At 41.4% G+C, this 25,493-nt stretch overlaps 1 protein-coding gene across 1 annotated transcript in view; it reads left to right on the top strand.

Annotated features, from left to right (window-relative positions):
- NAV2 (neuron navigator 2) overlaps window positions 1-25,493 on the top strand; it is a gene marked incomplete in the record, with an annotated part of 234,265 nt that overhangs the window by 147,386 nt on the left and 61,386 nt on the right. Inside the window, 1 exon segment of the mRNA XM_056527781.1 lies at window positions 7,409-7,531. Coding sequence (XP_056383756.1) covers window positions 7,409-7,531 — 123 coding nt within the window.

Genomic DNA, 25,493 nt, shown 5'->3' with positions numbered 1-25,493 from the left:
TTACCCCGGCCTGGGAACACATTCAGTGGGGTCTGGGAGGAGAGGCAGCGCTGCTGCACCAGGACGTCCTGTGCAACACAACAACAACGTCTTATACAGGGGGAGCAGAGCTGAGCTGGTCATGTGGCTCAATCCCAGGACTGTGGGAAACCTTCATTATTGTGCAAAAAAGGCCAAAATGTCTCATCTCAGCTCTGCTACATATGTGGCTTATATCATCATCCATCATATATACTGAGAATACTCCTCTTATATCATCATCCATCATATATACTGAGAATACTCCTCTTATATCATCACCCATCATATATACAGAGAATACTCCTCTTATATCATCACCCATCATATACTGAGAATATTCCTCTTATATCATCACCCATCATATACTGAGAATACTCCTCTTATATCATCACCCATCATATATACAGAGAATACTCCTCTTATATCATCACCCATCATATACTGAGAATACTCCTCTTATATCATCACCCATCATATATCATATATACTGAGAATACTCCTCTTATATCATCACCCATCATATACTGAGAATACTCCTCTTATATCATCACCCATCATATATACTGAGAATACTCCTCTTATATCATCATCCATCATATATACAGAGAATACTCCTCTTATATCATCACCCATCATATACTGAGAATACTCCTCTTATATCATCACCCATCATATATACTGAGAATACTCCTCTTATATCATCACCCATCATATATACTGAGAATACTCCTCTTATATCATCACCCATCATATATACTGAGAATACCCCTCTTATATCATCACCCATCATATATACAGAGAATACTCCTCTTATATCATCACCCATCATATACTGAGAATACTCCTCTTATATCATCACCCATCATATATACTGAGAATACTCCTCTTATATCATCATCCATCATATACTGAGAATACTCCTCTTATATCATCATCCATCATATACTGAGAATACTCCTTTTATATCATCACCCATCATATATCATATACTGAGAATACTCCTCTTATATCATCACCCATCATATACTGAGAATACTCCTCTTATATCATCACCCATCATATATACTGAGAATACTGCTCTTATATCATCACCCATCATATACTGAGAATACTCCTCTTATATCATTATCCATCATATATACTGAGAATACTCCTCTTATATCATCACCCATCATATATACTGAGAATACTCCTCTTATATCATCATCCATCATATATACTGAGAATACTCCTCTTATATCATCACCCATCATATATACTGAGAATACTCCTCTTATATCATCACCCATCATATACTGAGAATACTCCTCTTATATCATCACCCATCATATATACTGAGAATACTCCTCTTATATCATCATCCATCATATACTGAGAATACTCCTCTTATATCATCATCCATCATATATACTGAGAATACTCCTCTTATATCATCACCCATCATATACTGAGAATACTCCTCTTATATCATCACCCATCATATATCATATACTGAGAATACTCCTCTTATATCATCACCCATCATATACTGAGAATACTCCTCTTATATCATCACCCATCATATATACTGAGAATACTCCTCTTATATCATCACCCATCATATACTGAGAATACTCCTCTTATATCATTATCCATCATACATACTGAGAATACTCCTCTTATATCATCACCCATCATATATACTGAGAATACTCCTCTTATATCATCACCCATCATATATACTGAGAATACTCCTCTTATATCATCACCCATCATATATACTGAGAATACTCCTCTTATATCATCACCCATCATATATCACATATACTGAGAATTCTCCTCTTATATCATCACCCATCATATATACTGAGAATACTCCTCTTATATCATCACCCATCATATATCATATATACTGAGAATACTCCTCTTATATCATCACCCATCATATTCTGAGAATACTCCTCTTATATCATCACCCATCATATATACTGAGAATACTCCTCTTATATCATCACCCATCATATATACTGAGAATACTCCTCTTATATCATAACCCATCATATATACTGAGAATACTCCTCTTATATCATCACCCATCATATATACTGAGAATTCTCCTCTTATATCATCACCCATCATATATACTGAGAATACTCCTCTTATATCATCACCCATCATATATCACATATACTGAGAATACTCCTCTTATATCATCACCCATCATATACTGAGAATACTCCTCTTATATCATCACCCATCATATATACTGAGAATACTCCTCTTATATCATCACCCATCATATACTGAGAATACTCCTCTTATATCATCACCCATCATATATCACATATACTGAGAATACTCCTCCTATATCATCACCCATCATATACTGAGAATACTCCTCTTATATCATCACCCATCATATATCACATATACTGAGAATACTCCTCCTATATCATCACCCATCATATACTGAGAATACTCCTCTTATATCATCACCCATCATATATACTGAGAATACTCCTCTTATATCATCACCCATCATATACTGAGAATACTCCTCCTATATCATCACCCATCATATACTGAGAATACTCCTCTTATATCATCACGCATCATATATACTGAGAATACTCCTCTTATATCATCACCCATCATATATACTGAGAATACTCCTCCTATATCATCACCCATCATATATACTGAGAATACTCCTCTTATATCATCACCCATCATATATCACACATACTGAGAATACTCCTTTTATATCATCACCCATCATATATACTGAGAATACTCCTCTTATATCATCACCCATCATATATCATATACTGAGAATACTCCTCCTATATCATCACCCATCATATATACTGAGAATACGCCTCTTATATCATCACCCATCATATATACTGAGAATACTCCTCCTATATCATTACCCATCATATATACTGAGAATACTCCTCTTATATCATTATCCATCATATATACTGAGAATACTCCTCTTATATCATCATCCATCATATACTGAGAATACTCCTCTTATATCATCATCCATCATATATACTGAGAATACTCCTCTTATATCATCACCCATCATATATACTGAGAATACTCCTCTTATATCATCACCCATCATATACTGAGAATACTCCTCTTATATCATCATCCATCATATACTGAGAATACTCCTCTTATATCATCATCCATCATATACTGAGAATACTCCTCTTATATCATCACCCATCATATATCACATATACTGAGAATACTCCTCTTATATCATCACCCATCATATATACTGAGAATACTCCTCTTATATCATCACCCATCATATACTGAGAATACTCCTCTTATATCATCATCCATCATATACTGAGAATACTCCTCTTATATCATCATCCATCATATACTGAGAATACTCCTCTTATATCATCACCCATCATATATCATATATACTGAGAATACTCCTCCTATATCATCACCCATCATATATACTGAGAATACTCCTCTTATATCATCACCCATCATATATACTGAGAATACTCCTCTTATATCATCATCCATCATATATACTGAGAATACTCCTCTTATATCATCACCCATCATATATACTGAGAATACTCCTCTTAGATCATCACCCATCATATATCACACATACTCGTCCATGTTGTGGAGGAAATCAGGGTGAATGGGCCACATCTGGGCACGGCCTGTGCCGGTGTCATTTAGGATGTACCATTTACCCCCCAGGGGGGAGGAGTTGTCTTTTCTGATAGGAGAAGGTCCCAGCCGCCTCCGCAACCCTGGGAAACCACCCCCTGGGGCATCTTTACAGCAGAAGTGCATAGAGATCAGTGGAGCGTGCAGCCTCCCTCTCCTCTCTGCTACACGGAAACCGCACCAACCCGTCTGAGGCTGCAGACACCCCCCGGCCACCTCCGTGTGCTCTGACTGTCACCGGCACCAGGTAAGAAGAGTAATACCCTGCAAAACTACAACTCCCAGCATGCCCGGACAGCCAACGGCTGTCCGGGCATGCTGGGTGTTGTAGTTTTGCAACAGCTGGAGGCACCCTGGTTGGGAAACACTGGTTTAGATTCTACAGTTTGACTTTGTCCTATTCCTGGCCAGAAGCCCATTAAGGTCCTAGGGTGAAGCTATGGGGCTTTGGCTGTCCGGGCATGCTGGGAGTTGTAGTTTTGCAACAGCTGGAGGAACCCTGGTTGGAAAACACTGCTTTAGATTCTACAGTTTGACTTCGTCCTAGGCCTGGCCAGAAGCCCATTAAGGTCCTAGGGTGAAGCTATGGGGCTTTGGCTGTCCGGGCATGCTGAGAGTTGTAGTTTTGCAACAGCTGGAGGAACCCTGGTTGGAAAACACTGCTTTAGATTCTACAGTTTGACTTCGTCCTAGGACTGGCCAGAAGCCCATTAAGGTCCTAGGGTGAAGCTATGGGGCTTTGGCTGTCCGGGCATGCTGAGAGTTGTAGTTTTGCAACAGCTGGAGGCACCCATGTTAGGAAACACTGCTTTAGATTCTGCAGTCTGACTTAGTCCTAGGCCTGACCGGAAGCCCAATAATAGGGTGAAGCTATGGGACTCCTGTACAAAGTCTTTGACTTTCTGGGCATGCTGGGAGTTGTACTTCTGCAACAGCTGGAGGTCTGCAATTTGGAGACGTAGGCTCTGAAGGCTGCAGAGGGAAATTTCGGAGATCTTGCACAGGTCCTAATCCCTGTATAATGGGGGGTCCCCCCACCCCCGAGACTTAAGTCGCCCACCTATTATTCTGAGACGAATGGGAGAGGGATCATATGGACTACACTGCGGCGCGGAGGAATTAAGCACCTGCCCTTTAAGGATTAGTCCTGGTTTATTGTTCCGTTTTTTCTTACGCCGTATACATGACACCTCAGATTATTATCACATTATATCAGTCTAGTAGGTAAAGTCAGGGGATATACATTCCTAAAGGTCCATAACACCAGGGGGATATGTGATCCCATTGAAGAACGGGCTGATAACAGGGGGCAATAGAGTGTATATTACAGATAATGGAGACAATAGACTGCAGACGTACTGTCTCTTTAAATCATAGTGGCTCCCTAGGTGTGATCCACGGCTCTTATGCTGCAGCTTGGAATGTGTCTGTGGATTCCTACGTTATACCGCAATCCGCTCATCTCATCGAGAGACTGACCACCGCCAAACACTGAGCTGCAAAGATGTTGTGAACCGTAATAACAGGACAAACTGCCGTAGTAGTTATATTCTTGTATATAGGAGCAGTATTATAGTAGTTATATTCTTGTATATAGGGGCAGTATTATAGTAGTTATATTCTTGTATATAGGAGGCAGTATTATAGTAGTTATATTCTTGTATATAGGAGCAGTATTATAGTAGTTATATTCTTGTATATAGGAGGCAGTATTATAGTAGTTATATTCTTGTATATAGGAGGCAGTATTATAGTAGTTATATTCTTGTATATAGGAGCAGTATTATAGTAGTTATATTCTTGTATATAGGAGGCAGTATTATAGTAGTTATATTCTTGTATATAGGAGCAGTATTATAGTAGTTATATTCTTGTATATAGGAGCAGTATTATAGTAGTTATATTCTTGTATATAGGAGTAGTAATATAGTAGTTATATTCGTGTATATAGGAGCAGTATTATAGTAGTTATATTCTTGTATATAGGGGCAGTATTATAGTAGTTATATTCTTGTATATAGGAGCAGTATTATAGTAGTTATATTCTTGTATATAGGAGGCAGTATTATAGTAGTTATATTCTTGTATATAGGAGCAGTATTATAGTAGTTATATTCTTGTATATAGGGAGCAGTATTATAGTAGTTATATTCTTGTATATAGGAGCAGTATTATAGTAGTTATATTCTTGTATATAGGAGGCAGTATTATAGTAGTTATATTCTTGTATATAGGGGGCAGTACTATAGTAGTTATATTCTTGTATATAGGAGCAGTATTATAGTAGTTATATTCTTGTATATAGGAGCAGTATTATAGTAGTTATATTCTTGCATATAGGAGCAGTATTATAGTAGTTATATTCTTGTATATAGGAGCAGTATTATAGTAATTATATTCTTGTATATAGGAGCAGTATTATAGTAGTTATATTCTTGTATATAGGAGGCAGTATTATAGTAGTTATATTCTTGTATATAGGAGCAGTATTATAATAGTTATATTCTTGTATATAGGAGCAGTATTATAGTAGTTATATTCTTGTATATAGGAGCAGTATTATAGTAGTTATATTCTTGTATATAGGAGCAGTATTATAGTAGTTATATTCTTGTATATAGGAGCAGTATTATAGTAGTTATATTCTTGCATATAGGAGCAGTATTATAGTAGTTATATTCTTGTATATAGGAGCAGTATTATAGTAGTTATATTCTTGTATATAGGAGCAGTATTATAGTAGTTATATTCTTGTATATAGGAGCAGTATTATAGTAGTTATATTCTTGTATATAGGAGCTGTATTATAGTAGTTATATTCTTGTATATAGGAGCAGTATTATAGTAGTTATATTCTTGTATATAGGAGCAGTATTATAGTAGATATATTCCTGTATATAGGAGCAGTATTATAGTAGTTATATTATTGTATATAGGAGCAGTATTATAGTAGATATATTCTTGTATATAGGAGCAGTATTATAGTAGTTATATTCTTGTATATAGGAGCAGTATTATAGTAGTTATATTCTTGTATATAGGAGCAGTATTATAGGAGTTATATTCTTGTATATAGGAGCAGTATTATAGTAGTTATATTCTTGTATATAGGAGCAGTATTATAGTAGTTATATTCCTGTATATAGGAGCAGTATTATAGTAGTTATATTCTTGTATATAGGAGCAGTATTATAGTAGTTATATTCTTGTATATAGTAGCAGTATTATAGTAGTTATATTCTTGTATATAGGAGCAGTATTAAAGTAGTTATATTCTTGTATATAGGAGCAGTATTATAGTAGTTATATTCTTGTATATAGGAGCAGTATTATAGTAGTTATATTCTTGTATATAGGAGCAGTATTATAGTAGTTATATTCTTGTATATAGGAGGCAGTATTATAGTAGTTATATTCTTGTATATAGGAGCAGTATTATAGTAGATATATTCTTGTATATAGGAGCAGTATTATAGTAGATATATTCTTGTATATAGGAGCAGTATTATAGTAGTTATATTCTTGTATATAGGGGCAGTATTATAGTAGTTATATTCTTGTATATAGGAGCAGTATTATAGTAGTTATATTCTTGTATATAGGAGCAGTATTATAGTAGAGTATTGTATGTTATCATATACATATATACTGTTAAAGTTCTGCATCCATCTGACTCCTATGTCTCTTACAGTTATATGACAGATGGGGGACTGGGACTTTACACCCGAAGACTGAATCGTATGCCTGACGGGATGGCGGCCGTGCGGGAAACACTTCAGCGGAACACGTCCATGGGACAAGGAGATGCTGACAGGTAGGAGTGCGCTCGGTGGTCCTCGTATTACCTTCATCAGTGCATTAGTCTCTATATATTTTCCTATTGGAGTGACTATAGCAGTGTTTACCAACCAGGGTGCCTCCAGCTGTTGTGAAAGTACAACTCACAGCATGCCCGGACGGCATGCTGGGAGTTGTAGTTTTGCAACAGCTGGAGGCACCCTGGTTGGGAAACACTGGCCTATAGTAATGGAGTAACTAAATAGTAATGACGCTTTGACAGTGTTATCCCTGGGGCGGACAATGCTGGGAAATGGTGACATCACAGGGAGCGGAGCATGATGTCATTAATGGGTGTCACAGGTAAAGGTCATTGTTTGCACTCTATCTTAGGATAACCAAGACAAAGTCGACAGCGAAGGGTTAATCCCTTTTATAATCTCTCAGATTATGTTGTGAGATCATATTACGTTTCTCAGATAAGCGGCGCCCATTTTAACTTGCAGCCGCTTATCTCTATAAAATAAAATAGAAATAGTTAGTATTAGTATAATGTCAAATTCTCCAGACATAAAATCGGTTGGTGTTTCCCAACTAGTGCGCCTACAGCTATTGCAAAACTACAACTCCCAGCATGCCCGGACAGCCTTTGGCTGTCCGGGCATGCTGGGAGTTGTAGTTTTGTAACAGTTGGAGGCCCCTTGGGCTGTCCAGGCATGCTGGGAGTTGTAGTTTTGTAACAGTTGGAGGCCCCTTGGGCTGTCCAGGCATGCTGGGAGTTGTAGTTTTGTAACAGTTGGAGGCCCCTTGGGCTGTCCAGGCATGCTGGGAGTTGTAGTTTTGCACCAGCTTGATTCACCTTTTGGCTGTCCAGGCATGCTGGGAGTTGTAGTTTTGCACCAGCTGGAGGCACCCTGGTTGGGAAACCCTTTAATGGTGCCTGAGGTATTCCCAGCCTCAGATACACCGTTTCGTGGCGGGGGTGTCTCTGGTTCCTGTCATGCCACCCGGGACGTTGGCGATGTGGCGGCGCGGTGTGTGCGTGCGCCGGTTACGATGTGTACATTGCGGGGCTATTTATAGTAGCATGCCTTAACTGGTCATTGCTGACGGAGCCATACATTCCTCCGCGCTGTGATAAACGGCTGCACCATTGTAGTCGGGGAACCTCTGGCAGCTGCTGCTGCTGCTGCAAACCAACGCGCTGTAGCATGTCTGTGGCCTGCAGTGCATGCTGGGACCTTTAGTTCTGTACTACCGGAGGTCAGGTCAGCCTGGAGGCTTATGGCCTGAGCACCCTCATCGTCAGGCAGAAAAGGGGTTAAAAAAGCTTTAATTTGTTTTTGGTTTTTTTAATGAACTGGTGCCAGAAAGTTAAACAGATTTGTAAATTAATTCTATTCAAAAATCTTTACCCTTCCAGTACTTATTAGCAGCTGTATGCTACAGAGGAAATTTTGTTCTTTTTGAATTTCTTTTTTGTCTTGTCCACAGTGCTCTCTGCTGACACCTCTGTCCATATGAGGTACTGTCCAGAGCAGCTTAGGTTTGCAATAGGGATTTTCTCCTGCTCTGGACAGTTCCTGATACGGGCATCAGGTGTCAGCAGAGAGCACTGTGGACAAGACAAAAAAGAAAGTCAAAAAGAAAAGAATTTCCTCTGTAGCATACAGCTGCTAATAAGTACTGGAAGGGTAAAGATTTTTTAATAGAAGTCATTTACAAATCTGTTTAACCTTCTGGCACCAGTTGATTTAATAAAAAAATAGGTTTTCCACCGGAGTACCCCTTTAAGGTTTCAGGGACCCCCCCCCCCCCTTTGGCGGTCCACAGCCTTTGGCGGTCCAGGCATGCTGGGAGTTGTAGTTTTGCAACAGCTGGAGGCACCCTGTTGGGAAACACTGTCCTATAGATTTTAGGTGGGCTCCCCCAGCAGACATGATCCCTATCGTCCTCTCCTGACATTAGTTGGGTGTTTTTTATACAGTATTTTAATTTTGTGTAAACTGCAGCCACACCCAAAGCTGAATTTACTCTAGTTACACCCAAAGCTGCATTTAGGGTGCTCTTATATGAGGATATGATAGGAGTTGTAGTTGTGCAACAGCTGTAAATTTACATGTTAGGGAACACTGTTCAAACCACATCCAAAGCTGCATGTACTCTAGTCACACCTAAAGCTGCATTAAGGGTCCTTTTACAACATAGGGTGCTTTTACATCAGGGTACAATAGTAGTTGTATTTCCGCTTTAAAGTTACAGGTTGGGGAACACTGCTCTAGTCACATCCAAAGCTGCATTTACTCTAGTCATACCTAAAGCTGCATGTACTCTAGTCACACCTAAAGCTGCATTAAGGGTCCTTTTACAACATAGGGTGCTTTTACATCAGGGTACAATAGTAGTTGTATTTCCGCTTTAAAGTAACTGGTTGGGGAACACTGCTCTAGTCACATCCAAAGCTGCATTTACTCTAGTCATACCTAAAGCTGCATTTAGGGTTCTCCTACATCATTGGAGACATCATTGTGCAACGGCTGTAAAGCTACGTGTTAGGGCTCTGTTTCCCAACCAGGGTGCCTCCAGCCTTGGGCTGTCCGGGCATTCTGGGAGTTGTAGTTTTGCAACAGCTGGAGGCACCCTGGTTGGGAAACACTGGGTTAGGGAAAAATGCTCTTGTCACGTCCAAAGCTGCATTTACTCTTGTCATACCTAAAGCTGCAGTAAGGGTTCTCTTACATCATAGGATACATAGTTGTGCAATGGCTGTAAAACTACAGGTTAGGGAACACTGCTCTAGTCACATGCAAAGCTGCATTTATTCTAGTCACATCCAAAGCTGCATTTACTCTAGTCACGACCAAAGCTGCATTTACTCTAGTCAAATCCAAAGCTGCATTTACTCTAGTCAAATCCAAAGCTGCATTTACTGTAGTCAAATCCAAAGCTGCATTTACTGTAGTCAAATCCAAAGCTGCATTTACTGTAGTCACATCCAAAGCTGCATTTACTGTAGTCACATCCAAAGCTGCATTTACTGTAGTCACATCCAAAGCTGCATGTACCCTAGTCACGTCCAAAGCTGCATTTGCTCTAGGCATGTCCAAAGCTGCATTTGCTCTAGTCACGTCCAAAGCTGCATTTGCTCTAGTCACGTCGAAAGCTGCATTTGCTCCAGTCACGTCCAAAGCTGCATTTGCTCTAGTCACGTCCAAAGCTGCATTTGCTCTAGTCACGTCCAAAGCTGCATTTGCTCTAGTCACGTCCAAAGCTGCATTTGCTCTAGTCACGTCCAAAGCTGCATTTGCTCTAGTCACGTCCAAAGCTGCATTTGCTCTAGTCGTGTCCAAAGCTGCATTTGCTCTAGTCGTGTCCAAAGCTGCATTTGCTCTAGTCGTGTCCAAAGCTGCATTTGCTCTTGTCGTGTCCAAAGCTGCATTTTCTCTAGTCGTGTCCAAAGCTGCATTTACTCTAGTCACAACCAAAGCTGCTTTGAGGGTGCTCTTTAATGAGGATACTATATGAGTTGAAGTTGTGCAGCAGCTGTAAAGCTACAGGTTAGGGAACACTGCTCTAGTCACATCCAAAGCTGCATTTACTATAGTCACATCCAAAGCTGCATTTACAATTCTTCACTCACATCTCGTTGCTGCCCCCTACCTTTTCAGGGCAGCAGTATTATCCCTGCAGGATGAAGTATTAGGAGTGTTTCCTTAGTTTCGTCCATTATATCCGTTATATTTTGGTGTAGACTGTAATAAGATCAGTCCCTGGGTGCAGCTTTGGTTCTGTAGTCTGGGGGCGCTCTGATGGGGCCTCCGAGGTTTGTCAGACGTGTCAGTGACTAAGACAGTTCCAGGAACCGACCAGATAGGATCCCTGTGTAGTCATTGTGCTTCCCGTCAGGTTCCCATCATTCCCTCCCAGTAAATCTGCCAAAGGCATTATACAAAACCAGGTCACCCCGCCCCCGCCGGCCGCCATTGTGTATGTGCAGAATAGAGACGGCTCCAGGTGTGACCGGATATGACCCCCCCATGTAAAGTAATGGGGGATACAGAGACGCCTGCACACAGATTATTAGACCTGCCATATAGTGAGAATAGATTATTAGACCTGCCATATAGTGAGAATAGATTATTAGACCTGCCATATAGTGAGAATAGATTATTAGACCTGCCATATAGTGAGAATAGATTATTAGACCTGCCATATAGTGAGATGTTCTGCAGTATACAGCACAGACCGCGACTATTACCTTATGTAGAGTTATTGGCCGTGCACTGAATATACCGGGTGTCATAGGACATTATAGTCAGAGCTGAGGAGTCGTCACCAGAAAACATAAAGATCAATAACATCCACCTGTATCTTCTCCGGGGCCTGTGTACGACCGCCATACAATGCACATAGTGTTCTCTATAGTGTGTACACAGTGACCTCACCAGCAGAATAGTGAGTGCAGCTCTGGAGTATAATACAGGATATGACTCAGGATCAGTACAGGATAAGTAATGTAATGTATGTACACAGTGACCTCACCAGCAGAATAGTGAGTACAGCTCTGGAGTATAATACAGGATATAACTCAGGATCAGTACAGGATAAGTAATGTAATGTATGTACACAGTGACCTCACCAGCAGAATAGTGAGTACAGCTCTGGAGTATAATACAGGATATAACTCAGGATCAGTACAGGATAAGTAATGTAATGTATGTACACAGTGACCTCACCAGCAGAATAGTGAGTACAGCTCTGGAGTATAATACAGGATATAACTCAGGATCAGTACAGGATAAGTAATGTAATGTATGTACACAGTGACCCCACCAGCAGAATAGTGAGTACAGCTCTGGGGTATAATACAGGATATAACTCAGGATCAGTACAGGATAAGTAATGTAATGTATGTACACAGTGACCTCACCTGCAGAATAGTGAGTGCAGCTCTGGAGTATAATACAGGATATAACTCAGGATCAGTACAGGATAAGTAATGTAATGTATGTACACAGTGACCTCACCAGCAGAATAGTGAGTACAGCTCTGGAGTATAATACAGGATATAACTCAGGATCAGTACAGGATAAGTAATATAATGTATGTACACAGTGACCTCACCAGCAGAATAGTGAGTACAGCTCTGGGGTATAATACAGGATATAACTCAGGATCAGTACAGGATAAGTAATGTAATGTATGTACACAGTGATCTCACCAGCAGAATAGTGAGTACAGCTCTGGGGTATAATACAGGATATAACTCAGGATCAGTACAGGATAAGTAATGTAATGTATGTACACAGTGACCTCACCAGCAGAATAGTGAGTGCAGCAGTGGATTATGATACAGGTTTCTTCTCTTGATAATCCCAGGCGGTGGCGCGGACAGTCTTCCCCTATAAATGTGAGGTGAGGCGGAGCGGACCCGGCATTCACACCTCCCTGCTCCTCCTATTTCCTGTGGACTCGCACTGTAATCTACAATATAAGAATCTGTACGGATTATGACCCTGAAACTAATCAATACACAAGCACAACGAGCCCTAAAAAATCTTGTGTCCTCTGGGATCGCAGCCACGGGCGGAATTTGTTATTTTAATCTTTCTCCTTGTCCAAACATTCGGTTGTGTTCATTGTATGGCAGATCTGCTGACTGCGGGGAATGGGGGCCTGGGAACGGCCCCCCATGTAATGACTCCGGCTGATAGGGGGGGCATTTCCTGCAGTTAATGATTGTTAGGAGACGACCTCTAAAGTCATTGAAACCAGGGTAATAAACAGAGGCTCCCACATAGTGATAGCCATCAGCCGGACACTACCCACAATGCACTACAGAAGCATTATCAGAGGAGTGAGATTAGTATTAGTATTGCAACAGCTGGAGGCCCCCTGGTTGGGAACCACTGTTTCTGAGAAGTCTGTAGACTGGATACAATTGTATCAAATTCTCAACTGTCAAACATTTTAGTTTAGATGGTTGTAATGAAAGCAAGTGGATAAAGTGCATGCTGGGAGTTGTAGTTTTGCAACAGCTGGAGGCCCCCTGGTTGGGAAACACTGGCCTAGCGTTTGTGATCCATTATTTTTAACCCGTTAGGAGCAGCTGTATTCTGGACTATGACCGTCTACGTGATCAGAGTCCATAGTAAACATTGACCAGTATAAATATTTGGCAGTCTGCGGGGGCTCCGGGGTACGTGACCTCGGCCCCTGTGTATTCTGCTGAATAGGGAAGAATGTGATGTATCTGATTAACTCATTTGCATTTTATGACATAACGTACCCGGGGGGCCCCGATCCGTCCACACCAGTAGGATTTCACACACCAATGCAGGTATTTCTGCTGTCGGGACACGCTGATCGGTGATATCACCAAAGGTGTGAAATCATGGCTGTCACTCTCAGCGAGACACTTACAGAGATGAGAGGTCTCATAGACCGCACCATATCCAATAACATGTATAAGAGACAGCCAGAGCCTCTAAGCTTTATGATCTACATATAATAGCTGTGTACTCCAGAGCTGTACTCACTATTCTGCTGGTGAGGTCACTGTGTACATACATTACATTACTTATCCTGTACTGATCCTGAGTTATATCCTGTATTATACTCCAGAGCTGTACTCACTATTCTGCTGGTGAGGTCACTGTGTACATACATTACATTACTTATCCTGTACTGATCCTGAGTTATATCCTGTATTATACTCCAGAGCTGTACTCACTATTCTGCTGGTGAGGTCACTGTGTACATACATTACATTACTTATCCTGTACTGATCCTGAGTTATATCCTGTATTATACTCCAGAGCTGTACTCACTATTCTGCTGGTGAGATCACTGTGTACATACATTACATTACTTATCCTGTACTGATCCTGCGTTATATCCTGTATTATACTCCAGAGCTGTACTCACTATTCTGCTGGTGAGATCACTGTGTACATACATTACATTACTTATCCTGTACTGATCCTGAGTTATATCCTGTATTATACTCCAGAGCTGTACTCACTATTCTGCTGGTGAGGTCACTGTGTACATACATTACATTACTTATCCTGTACTGATCCTGCGTTATATGCTGTATTATACTCCAGAGCTGTACTCACTATTCTGCTGGTGAGATCACTGTGTACATACATTACATTATGTATCCTGTACTGATCCTGAGTTATATCCTGTAGATCTTTTATTAAAATTTCAAACATAACAATAAAAAAATTACAAAACATAAACATACCATATCCGACAGAACATATCAATATAGCGAATCATAAAACCAAACACCATAGCATAAAATACAACACCGGTCCACCCCACACTCATTCCTGCACACAAACAAATATATACAATATTTACAAAAGACATATTCCTATAATACCCATTATACCCATACCATACTAATAAACTATATACACTAATATACACTAATACTAAATGTGAATTATATCCAATAACATGTATAAGAGACAGCCAGAGCCTCTAAGCTTTATATCATCTACATATAATAGCTGTGTACTCCAGAGCTGTACTCACTATTCTGCTGGTGAGGTCACTGTGTATATACATTACATTACTTATCCTGTACTGATCCTGAGTTATATCCTGTATTATACCCCAGAGCTGTACTCACTATTCTGATTCCTCCCATGTATCGGTGCCCACAGGGTACGGTATATAACACTCGTACATGCAGCGTCTGGTTCGCCTCCCTATAACCTCAGAACCTCATATAGCGGTAGTGAATGATTTCATCGCTGCGGTATTCCTTCTCTCCCTGTAGAAATCCATTACCTGCAGTCGCGGATCGTACCGTCTATTCCGGTGCTTGGCGCTGTAAATCTGTTTCCTTCCAAACATATATCTGAATTTGTTCCACTGCGGCCCAGTAAAACCATTGGAACGGAGACAGTGACCCCAGTAAGGAGTTGGCCGGCTCCGGCGCTGTATGTTGCGTTACGTCATGCGCTCCTGTGGAGTCGGGGGGGGGGGGGGGATGTACAGATCAGCTCTGGATTATAAACAGCTGCACATGCTATGAATGTTCCGTCGTATGCAACGATACGATAAAGTATTTACAACCCTCAGCTCGTAACCGCTAAACTAATATACTATAAAGTGTTCACTTACTTAGATGCTATAGATGGGGGGAGGGGGTGCACCTGGGCCCCTGTGTCTAGGGAAGTGTTTCCAGACTTGTGTGCCTCCAGCTGTTGCAAAACTTCAACTTTGTACCGGAGCCCCATAGTTTCACCCTAGGAGCTTATTGGGCTTCCAGCCAGGTCTAGGACAAAATCAAACTGCAGAGTCTAAAGCAGTGTTTCCCAACCAGTGTGCCTCCAGCTGTTGCAAAACTACAACTCCCAGCATGCCCGGACAGCCTTTGGCTGTCCGGGCATGCTGGGAGTTGTAGTTTTGCAACATCTGGATGTCCACAGTTTGGAGACCACTGGGAGCTCAGGTATTAGAGCTCACTGGGAGTTGCAGTTTTGCAACAGCTGGAAGTCCATAGTTCTGAGACCACTGGTATTAGAGCTCACTGGGAGTTGTAGTTTTGCAACAGCTGGAGGTACACAGTTTGGAGACCACTGGTATTAGAGCTCACTGGAAGTTGTAGTTTTGCAACAGCTGGAGGTCTACAGTTTGGAGACCACTGGTATTAGAGCTCACTGGGAGTGGTAGTTTTGCAACAGCTGGAGGTCCATAGTTCTGAGACCACTGGTATTAGAGCTCACTGGAAGTTGTTGTTTTGCAACAGCTGGAGGTCCACAGTTTGGAGACCACTGGTATTAGAGCTCATTGGGAGTTGTAGTTTTGCCACAGCTGGAGGTCCACAGTTTGGAGACCACTGGTATTAGAGCTCACTGGAAGTTGTTGTTTTGCAGGTAGCATTTTGCAGGAAACATTTGTTTAAAGGGGTACTCCACTGGAAAACTTTATTTTTATTTTTTTAAATGAACTGGTGCCAGAAAGTGAAACAGATTTGTAAATTACTTCTATTTAAAAATCTTCATCCTTCCATTACTTTTCAGCTGCTATATTCTCTACAGGAAGTTCTTTTCTTTTTGAATTTCCTTTCTGTTTGACCACAGTGCTCTCTGCTGACACCTCTGTCCATTTTAGGAACTGTCCAGAGCAGGATAGGTTTGCTATGGAGATTTGCTTGTACTCTGGACAGTTCCTTAAATGGACAGAGGTGTCAGCAGAGAGCACTGTGGTCAGACAGAAAGGAAATTCAATAAGAAAAGAACTTCCTGTAGAGAATATAGCAGCTGAAAAGTACTGGAAGGTTTAAGATTTTTGAATAGAAGTAATTTACAAATCTGTTCCACCGTAGTACCCCTTTAAGGTTCCATTCAGTTGTGCCTTATTAGGCTTCCGGCCAGGCCCAGGACGAAGTCAAACTGCAGAATCTAAAGCAGTGTTTCCCAACCAGTGTGCCTCCAGCTGTTGCAAAGCTACAACTCCCAGCATGCCCAGACAGGCAAAGGCTTTGTACAGAGCCCCATAGCTTCACCCTAGGACCTTAATGGGCTTCTGGCCAGGACTAGGACAAAGTCAAACAGAATTTTAAAGTATTGTTTCCCAACCAGGGTACCTCCAGCTGTTGCAAAACTACAACTCCCAGCATGCCCGGACAGCCAAAAGCTTTTTACTGGAGCCCTATAGCTTCACCCCAGGACCTCATTGGGCTTCCGGCCAGGCCTAGAACGAAGTCAAACATCAGAATCTAAGGCAGTGTTTCCCAACCAGTGTGCCTCCAGCTGTTGCAAAACTGCAACTCCCAGCATGCCCGGACAGCCAACAGCTGGAGGCCCACTGGTTTGGAAACAGGGGTTTTGGGGGGGCTTTATTAAGGAGACATGGAAAGATGTGACCTGTATGTATAGGGGTCACCCAGCTTTCCTAGACACAGATATTCCAAATGTACAAGAGAGAAAGTCAGCACTAGTACTAGGTCCCCTTTGATGCAAAACATCAACCTTTTTGCAACAGCAGCGGGTCCTCTGGTGGTGCTCCACCAAATTTTAATGAGACAACTCCATGACAGGAAAAAGCGACAACTCACCGGCTGCACATAAACGTCTTTATTCTTAGAGTCAATAACATTGAAAAGACTTCACCGGGAATCTGGGAGACACGTTCCGGTGCTTCATGCGCTTCCGTAGACGAAGAATAAAATGCAACAGCTGAAAGTCCACACTTTGGAGACCACTGTGAGAGAGAAGTCAAACATCAGACTTCTAGAGAGCCTCAGGGTGCGTTTACACATAGTAAATCAAGAGTAATTCACGGGCGGAAATGGGGGAGAAAGAAGTGAAGGGTTTTTCAGCCATTTCCGTGCAAATTGCGCGCGAATTCCGCGTGAAAACAATGTCGGGCGGAATTCTTTTTTACCATTAACTTCAATTGATTTCTGTTAGCGGATTCCGCTTGAAGAATGAACATGCTGATTCTTCAAGCGGAACGGAATTCAGCGTCTGAATTCCGCTAGCAGAATTTCCGCAGTGTGAACAGGACAGCGGAAAAAGCATTAAAGTCAATGGGCAGAGGAGATGTGAATTAGTTTGGAGCGGAGAATTCAAGAGGAAATACCTGAGTAAATTCCTCTTGAATTACTCCGTATGAACGCACCCTCAGGCTGCCTATATCTTTCCAATACAGATCCCTCTATTTGCTATTTGGGGGTCATATGACCCCTGATGAAGCTGACATTTCTCAGGGGGAAACACGTTGGGATGCAATTTTGCAATAACAGGAAATTATCTACTTTTTGACGTGTAAATGATAGGTTACGTTTTAATACAAAGTCTTTCTGTCCTGTGATAGTGTACGTCCTTCATCAAATACTCTTTGCTCGCCACGATACTGCGATAACTTGCATGGACGTGGCTTCTAGGTTATACGGATTGGCGCTTTTCAAAACCTCATTTCTGAGATTGTGAGGGAGGATTAAGATATGGAGAAACGCGTTGTCTGCTATAAACGTCTTTATTATCTTACTATACTATGTCCGCTAAATGATTTATTGTTCTGCCTGTTGAGCGTCTGTTTCGGGTGATTCCCTGGAGACCTCTACGGTGGTCTTCATTCCTCTAATTGCCCCCTGAATAAGAGGGGTATACCCTCGAAACATGTTTATTACAATTATTCTTACTTGCGGAATAACCTGGGGCCATGGACCTTTCTGGCAGCACCAATTTTGGGAGCTGTATTTTTGAATTCTTGGGGCTTTGATGACCTTTCCTTGTGTCAATTCCAATGGGCAGAGATACAGGTGGAAGACGTCACAGAAGAAGAAGAAGCTGTTTACTCGGCCACTTCAGTAAATAGAGACTCCCTGAGTCCACACAGCAAACGTCTGGGAATATAGAGTCGGGTTTCCTAAACAGTGCACCTCCGGCTGTAGCAATACTACAAATCCCAGCATGCCCAGACAACCACAGGCTGTCCGGCATGCTGGGAGTTGTGGTTTTGCAATAGCTGGAGGTTCACAATATGGAGACCACTTTCCTTGTATTTGCTGAGCACATCATTATAGCTGGGACTTGTAGTTCATCTAGAGCAGTGGTCTCCATCCTGCGGACCTCTAGATGTTGCAAAACTACAACTCTCAGCATGCCCGGACAGCCGTTGGCTGTCCGGGCACGCTGGGAGTTGTAGTTTTGCAACATCTGGAGGTCCGCAGGTTGAAGACCACTGATCTAGAGTTCCTATATCCTTCCATGCAGATCCCTCTATTTGCTGAACATTGTAGTGATAGCTGGGACTTGTAGTTCACCTAGAGTTCCCTATATCCTTCCATACAGATCCCTGTATTTGCTGAGCATGTAGTTATAGCTGGGACTTGTAGTTCACCTAGAGTTCCTATATCCTTCCATGCAGATCCCTCTATTTGCTGAACATTGTAGTGATAGCTGGGACTTGTAGTTCACCTAGAGTTCCCTATATCCTTCCATACAGATCCCTGTATTTGCTGAGCATGTAGTTATAGCTGGGACTTGTAGTTCATCTAGAGTTCCTATATCCTTCCATGCAGATCCCCTGTATTTGCTGAGTATTGTAGTTATAGCTGGGACTTGTAGTTCATCTAGAGTTCCTATATCCTTCCATACAGACCCCTCTATTTGCTGAACATTGTAGTGATAGCTGGGACTTGTAGTTCACCTAGAGTTCCTATATCCTTCCTTACAAATCCCCTGTATTTGCTGAGCATTGTAGTTATAGCTGGGACTTGTAGTTCATCTAGAGTTCCTATATTCTTCCATGCAGACCCCTGTATTTGCTGAGCAAGTTGTTATAGCTGGGACTTGTAGTTCATCTAGAGTTCCTATATCCTTCCATGCAGATCCCCTGTATTTGCTGAGCATTGTAGTTATAGCTGGGACTTGTAGTTCATCTAGAGTTCCCTATATCCTTCCATGCAGATCCCTTATTTGCTGAGCATTGTAGTGATAGCTGGGACTTGTAGTTCATCTAGAGTTCCTATATCCTTCCATGCAGATCCCCTGTATTTGCTGAACATTGTAGTTATAGCTGGGACTTGTAGTTCATCTAGCGTTCCTATATCCTTCCATGCAGACCCCTCTATTTGCTGAGCATTGTAGTTATAGCTGGGACTTGTAGTTCATCTAGAGTTCCTATATCCTTCCATGCAGACCCCTCTATTTGCTGAGCTTTGCAGTTATAGCTGGGACTTGTAGTTCATCTAGAGTTCCTATATCCTTCCATGCAGACCCCTCTATTTGCTGAGCACGTCGTTATAGCTGGGACTTGTAGTTCATCTAGAGTTCCTATATCCTTCCATGCAGATCCCTGTATTTGCTGAGCATTGTAGTGATAGCTGGGACTTGTAGTTCATCTAGAGTTCCTATATCCTTCCATGCAGATCCCCTGTATTTGCTGAGCATGTAGTTATAGCTGGGACTTGTAGTTCACCTAGAGTTCCTATATCCTTCCATGCAGATCCCTGTATTTGCTGAGCATTGTAGTGATAGCTGGGACTTGTAGTTCATCTAGAGTTCCTATATCCTTCCATGCAGATCCCTTATTTGCTGAACATTGTAGTGATAGCTGGGACTTGTAGTTCATCTATAGTTCCTTTATCCTTCCATGCAGATCCCTGTATTTGCTGAGCAAGTTGTTATAGCTGGGACTTGTAGTTCATCTAGAGTTCCTATATCCTTCCATGCAGATCCCTGTATTTGCTGAGCATTGTAGTTATAGCTGGGACTTGTAGTTCATCTAGAGTTCCTATATCCTTCCATTCAGATCCCTGTATTTGCTGAGCATTGTAGTTCTAGCTGGGACTTGTAGTTCATCTAGACTTCCTATATCCTTCCATGCAGATCCCTCTATTTGCTGAGCATTGTAGTTCTAGCTGGGACTTGTAGTTCATCTAGACTTCCTATATCCTTCCATGCAGATCCCTCTATTTGCTGAGTATTGTAGTTATAGCTGGGACTTGTAGTTCATCTAGAGTTCCTATATCTTTCCATGCAGATCCCTCTATTTGCTGAGCATGTAGTTATAGCTGGGACTTGTAGTTCATCTAGAGTTCCTATATCCTTCCATGCAGACCCCTGTATTTGCTGAGCATTGTAGTTATAGCTGGGACTTGTAGTTCATCTAGAGTTCCTATATCCTTCCATGCAGATCCCTGTATTTGCTGAGCATGTAGCGATAGCTGGGACTTGTAGTTCATCTAGAGTTCCTATATCCTTCCATGCAGATCCCTCTATTTGCTGAGCATTGTAGTTCTAACTGGGACTTGTAGTTCATCTAGAGTTCCTATATCCTTCCATATAGATTGCTCTATTTGCTGAGCACGTCGTTATAGCTGGGACTTGTAGTTCACCTAGAGTTCCTATATCCTTCCATGCAGACCCCTGTGTTTGCTGAACATTGTAGTTATAGCTGGGACTTGTAGTTCATCTAGAGTTCCTATATCCTTCCATGCAGATCCCTGTATTTTCTGAACATTGTAGTTATAGCTGGGACTTGTAGTTCATCTAGAGTTCCTATATCCTTCCATGCAGATCCCCTGTATTTGCTGAGCATGTAGTTATAGCTGGGACTTGTAGTTCATCTAGAGTTCCTATATCCTTCCATGCAGACCCCTCTATTTGCTGAACATTGTAGTTATAGCTGGGACTTGTAGTTCATCTAGAGTTCCTATATCCTTCCATACAGACCCCTCTATTTGCTGAACATTGTAGTTATAGCTGGGACTTGTAGTTCACCTAGAGTTCCTATATCCTTCCATGCAGATCCCTGTATTTGCTGAACATTGTAGTTATAGCTGGGACTTGTAGTTCATCTAGACTTCCTATATCCTTCCATGCAGATCCCTGTATTTGCTGAGCATGTAGTGATAGCTGGGACTTGTAGTTTATCTAGAGTTCCTATATCCTTCCATGCAGACCCCTGTATTTGCTGAGCAAGTTGTTATAGCTGGGACTTGTAGTTCATCTAGAGTTCCTATATCCTTCCATGCAGACCCCTGTATTTGCTGAGCAAGTTGTTATAGCTGGGACTTGTAGTTCATCTAGAGTTCCTATATCCTTCCATATAGATTGCTCTATTTGCTGAGCACGTCGTTATAGCTGGGACTTGTAGTTCACCTAGAGTTCCTATATCCTTCCATGCAGACCCCTGTGTTTGCTGAACATTGTAGTTATAGCTGGGACTTGTAGTTCATCTAGAGTTCCTATATCCTTCCATGCAGATCTCCTGTATTTGCTGAGCATGTAGTTATAGCTGGGACTTGTAGTTCATCTAGAGTTCCTATATCCTTCCATGCAGATCCCTCTATTTGCTGAACATTGTAGTTATAGCTGGGACTTGTAGTTCACCTAGAGTTCCTATATCCTTCCATGCAGATCCCTGTATTTGCTGAACATTGTAGTTATAGCTGGGACTTGTAGTTCACCTAGAGTTCCTATATCCTTCCATGCAGATCCCCTGTATTTGCTGAGCATGTAGTTATAGCTGGGACTTGTAGTTCATCTAGAGTTCCTATATCCTTCCATGCAGATCCCTGTATTTGCTGAACATTGTAGTGATAGCTGGGACTTGTAGTTCATCTAGAGTTCCTATATCCTTCCATGCAGATCCCTGTATTTGCTGAGCATTGTAGTTATAGCTGGGACTTGTAGTTTATCTAGAGTTCCTATATCCTTCCATGCAGACCCCTGTATTTGCTGAGCATTGTAGTTATAGCTGGGACTTGTAGTTCATCTAGACTTCCTATATCCTTCCATTCAGATCCCTGTATTTGCTGAGCTTTGTAGTTCTAACCCTGATATCTTCCCGGGGACACAGGGACCCGACATGTTTTGTTTGCCTCCCCAATGCTGCTCCACATTCAATATTTGCTTAGGAAAATTCCCAGACCTGCGAGCAGTTTGCTTTTCTTACTGCTCGGTCTGTGCCGGCGGCACGTCAGGGGTTAATGGCCTGTGAGATCAGTTTCCCTGAGACTTCTGAAGTGCCAGTTCTTTACTTGTGAGACTTCCAGTGATTGTCAGGGCTCCTTACATGTGCTCCGGAGGATATGAGTGCACTCAGGAAGCCCTGTCCTCAATGAAGGTGTCACCATCGGGCGCGTTACGTGAGGCGTCCATGTCCGGGACCGTCCGCCCTGGACTGCAGAACCGAACCATACGATGGAGCGGAAACCTCAGGACCAAGAGGTGAGTCCTTACTGTCAGTGTCCTATGTGAGATGGAAGAACTTTACATAGAATCTACTTCGTTTGGGGTTTTTTTTTGGGGGGGGTTGCGCAATTTTTTTCACGACTCTTCACCTTGCTCAACGCCAACTTTTTTTTTTTTTTATGACCTTCAAAGAAGGTGAAAAGAGACTTATCTAAAACCTGGAGAAATTCTAAAGAGCTGTGGCCTCCAAACTGGTTGCAAAACTACAACTCCCAGCATGCCCGGACAGCCAACGGCTGTCCGGGCATGCTGGGAGTTGTAGTTTTTGCAGCATTTGGAGTTTCGCACCATCTGGAGACCACTGCGTTGTTACATTGGTTGCAAGTTTGTTATTTGAAGTTACATTGTTGCAATCTGGTTATTTCAATATCGACAGTTTGTAGATCGCAGCTTTGTTACATTGTTGCAAATTTTTTATTTATTTTTTAACTTACAGTTTGTAGACTGCAGCTTTGTTACATTGTTGCATTTTTGTTGTTTAAAAATTGACAGTTTGTAGACCGCATTACATTGTTACCAGTTTGTTATTTGAAAATCCACAGTTTGAAGACCGCAGCTTTGTTACATTGTTGCAAGTTTGTTATTTCAATATGGACACTTGGGAGACTTCAGCTTTGTTACATTGTTGCATTTTTGTTGTTTAAAAATTGACAGTTTGTAGACCGCATTACATTGTTACCAGTTTATTTGAAAATCCACAGTTTGAAGACCGCAGCTTTGTTACATTGTTGCAAGTTTGTTATTTCAAAATGGACAGTTGTGAGACTGCAGCTTTGTTACGTTGTTGCAATTTTGTTGTTTTTGAAATTTTGATCTCAAATTTGAAATCAAAACAAGGTACCTGCAATGTAACTGCCACTTTGCATCCTCAGTGTATTGTGATCATATGAGAAGGGGGGAAAGGATCTATTTTGGGATTTTTAGTTTTTTTTTAGGGGGGGAACTAACCTGTGGTATAACCCCCTTCCCAGGGCCAGAGAGGCATGTGTTAATTCTCTTTTTTTTCTCGCTCCTTTTCACCTTAATCCTGTTAGCTCGGCCTCCCCTCCCCCCCAGGACTACCTCCTCTTTATCACATCCCCCTGCAGCCATAGAAGCTCCATAGGAAGAAGCATTGTCTCCTACAATTGCCCTAAAACAAGTTCTTCCAGCTAGCCGGGGTGTAATTAATAGGGTCTGTGGATTGCCGGGAGCTTGCAAGGGCTCATCGCAAAGGGGGGACTGCTGACCGCAGGTGATTAACCCCCCCCCCCATATTACCATCTGGGCCGGACGGGTTCTGGTGTGGAAGTGGATCCCTGACCTTCTGCTGAGTAATCCAGGCGTACCGACACGGCTCATCTACGCTTCTTTTAGATCGTCTTCCGCTCACATCCGTCTGTTGTCAGATCATGTACAGTACTAAAAGATGCAAAAAAAACTATTAAATAAATATATATATATGTATATATATATATATATATTTTTTATATATATATATATATATTTTTTTTTTTTATATATATATATATATATTTTATATATATATATATATATATTTTTATATATATATATATATATATATGTAAATATATATTTATATAAATAAATATATATATATATAAATATAAATTTATATATATATTTTATACATTTTTTATTTGTTTTTTTGCATCTTTTAGCACTGTACATGATTTGACTGAAGAGATTTGCTACAATTTATTCTATTTGTTTATGATATTAACTGTTCACTTCATATTTCGGCAGTATACATTGGGATATACCGTCAATCATGTATTCCAACATATTCTACCGCTATAGTACTACCTGCCTGTAGGATTCAATAGATCAGATGTAGTCTTCTTTATGCTGGTATGTGTTGTGTCGGCGGAACCCATTGATCTGGTTACAATCTGTATGTATATGGGGGCCTTCTGTCTCATGTTGTTTTCCTGCTGTCTATTAATTTATTTTTTCTTGGGGAGATAAGCCGCTGCCAGACACCTCTTTCCACTGAAATAGCATGAACGCCTGGCTGGGCCGAGCATCCACGTGTATTGGGAGAGACAATGATATCCGGGATAAAAGATCTGGACGTGTGTTTACCAACCAGGGTGCCTCTAGCCGTTGCAAAACTACAACTCCCAGCATGCCCGGACAGCCAACGGCTGTCCGGGCATGCTGGAAGTTGTAGTTTTGCAACAGCTGGAGGCACACTGGTTAGTAGTTTTGCAACAGCTGGAGGCACACTGGTTAGGAAACATTGATCTCTGTGTGCGATGGCCTCTC

The sequence above is a fragment of the Hyla sarda genome, chromosome 6 (genome assembly GCF_029499605.1).
Source record: "Hyla sarda isolate aHylSar1 chromosome 6, aHylSar1.hap1, whole genome shotgun sequence".
NCBI classification, from domain to species: Eukaryota; Metazoa; Chordata; class Amphibia; order Anura; family Hylidae; genus Hyla; species Hyla sarda.
This window is presented reverse-complemented; position numbering and strand designations above follow the sequence as displayed.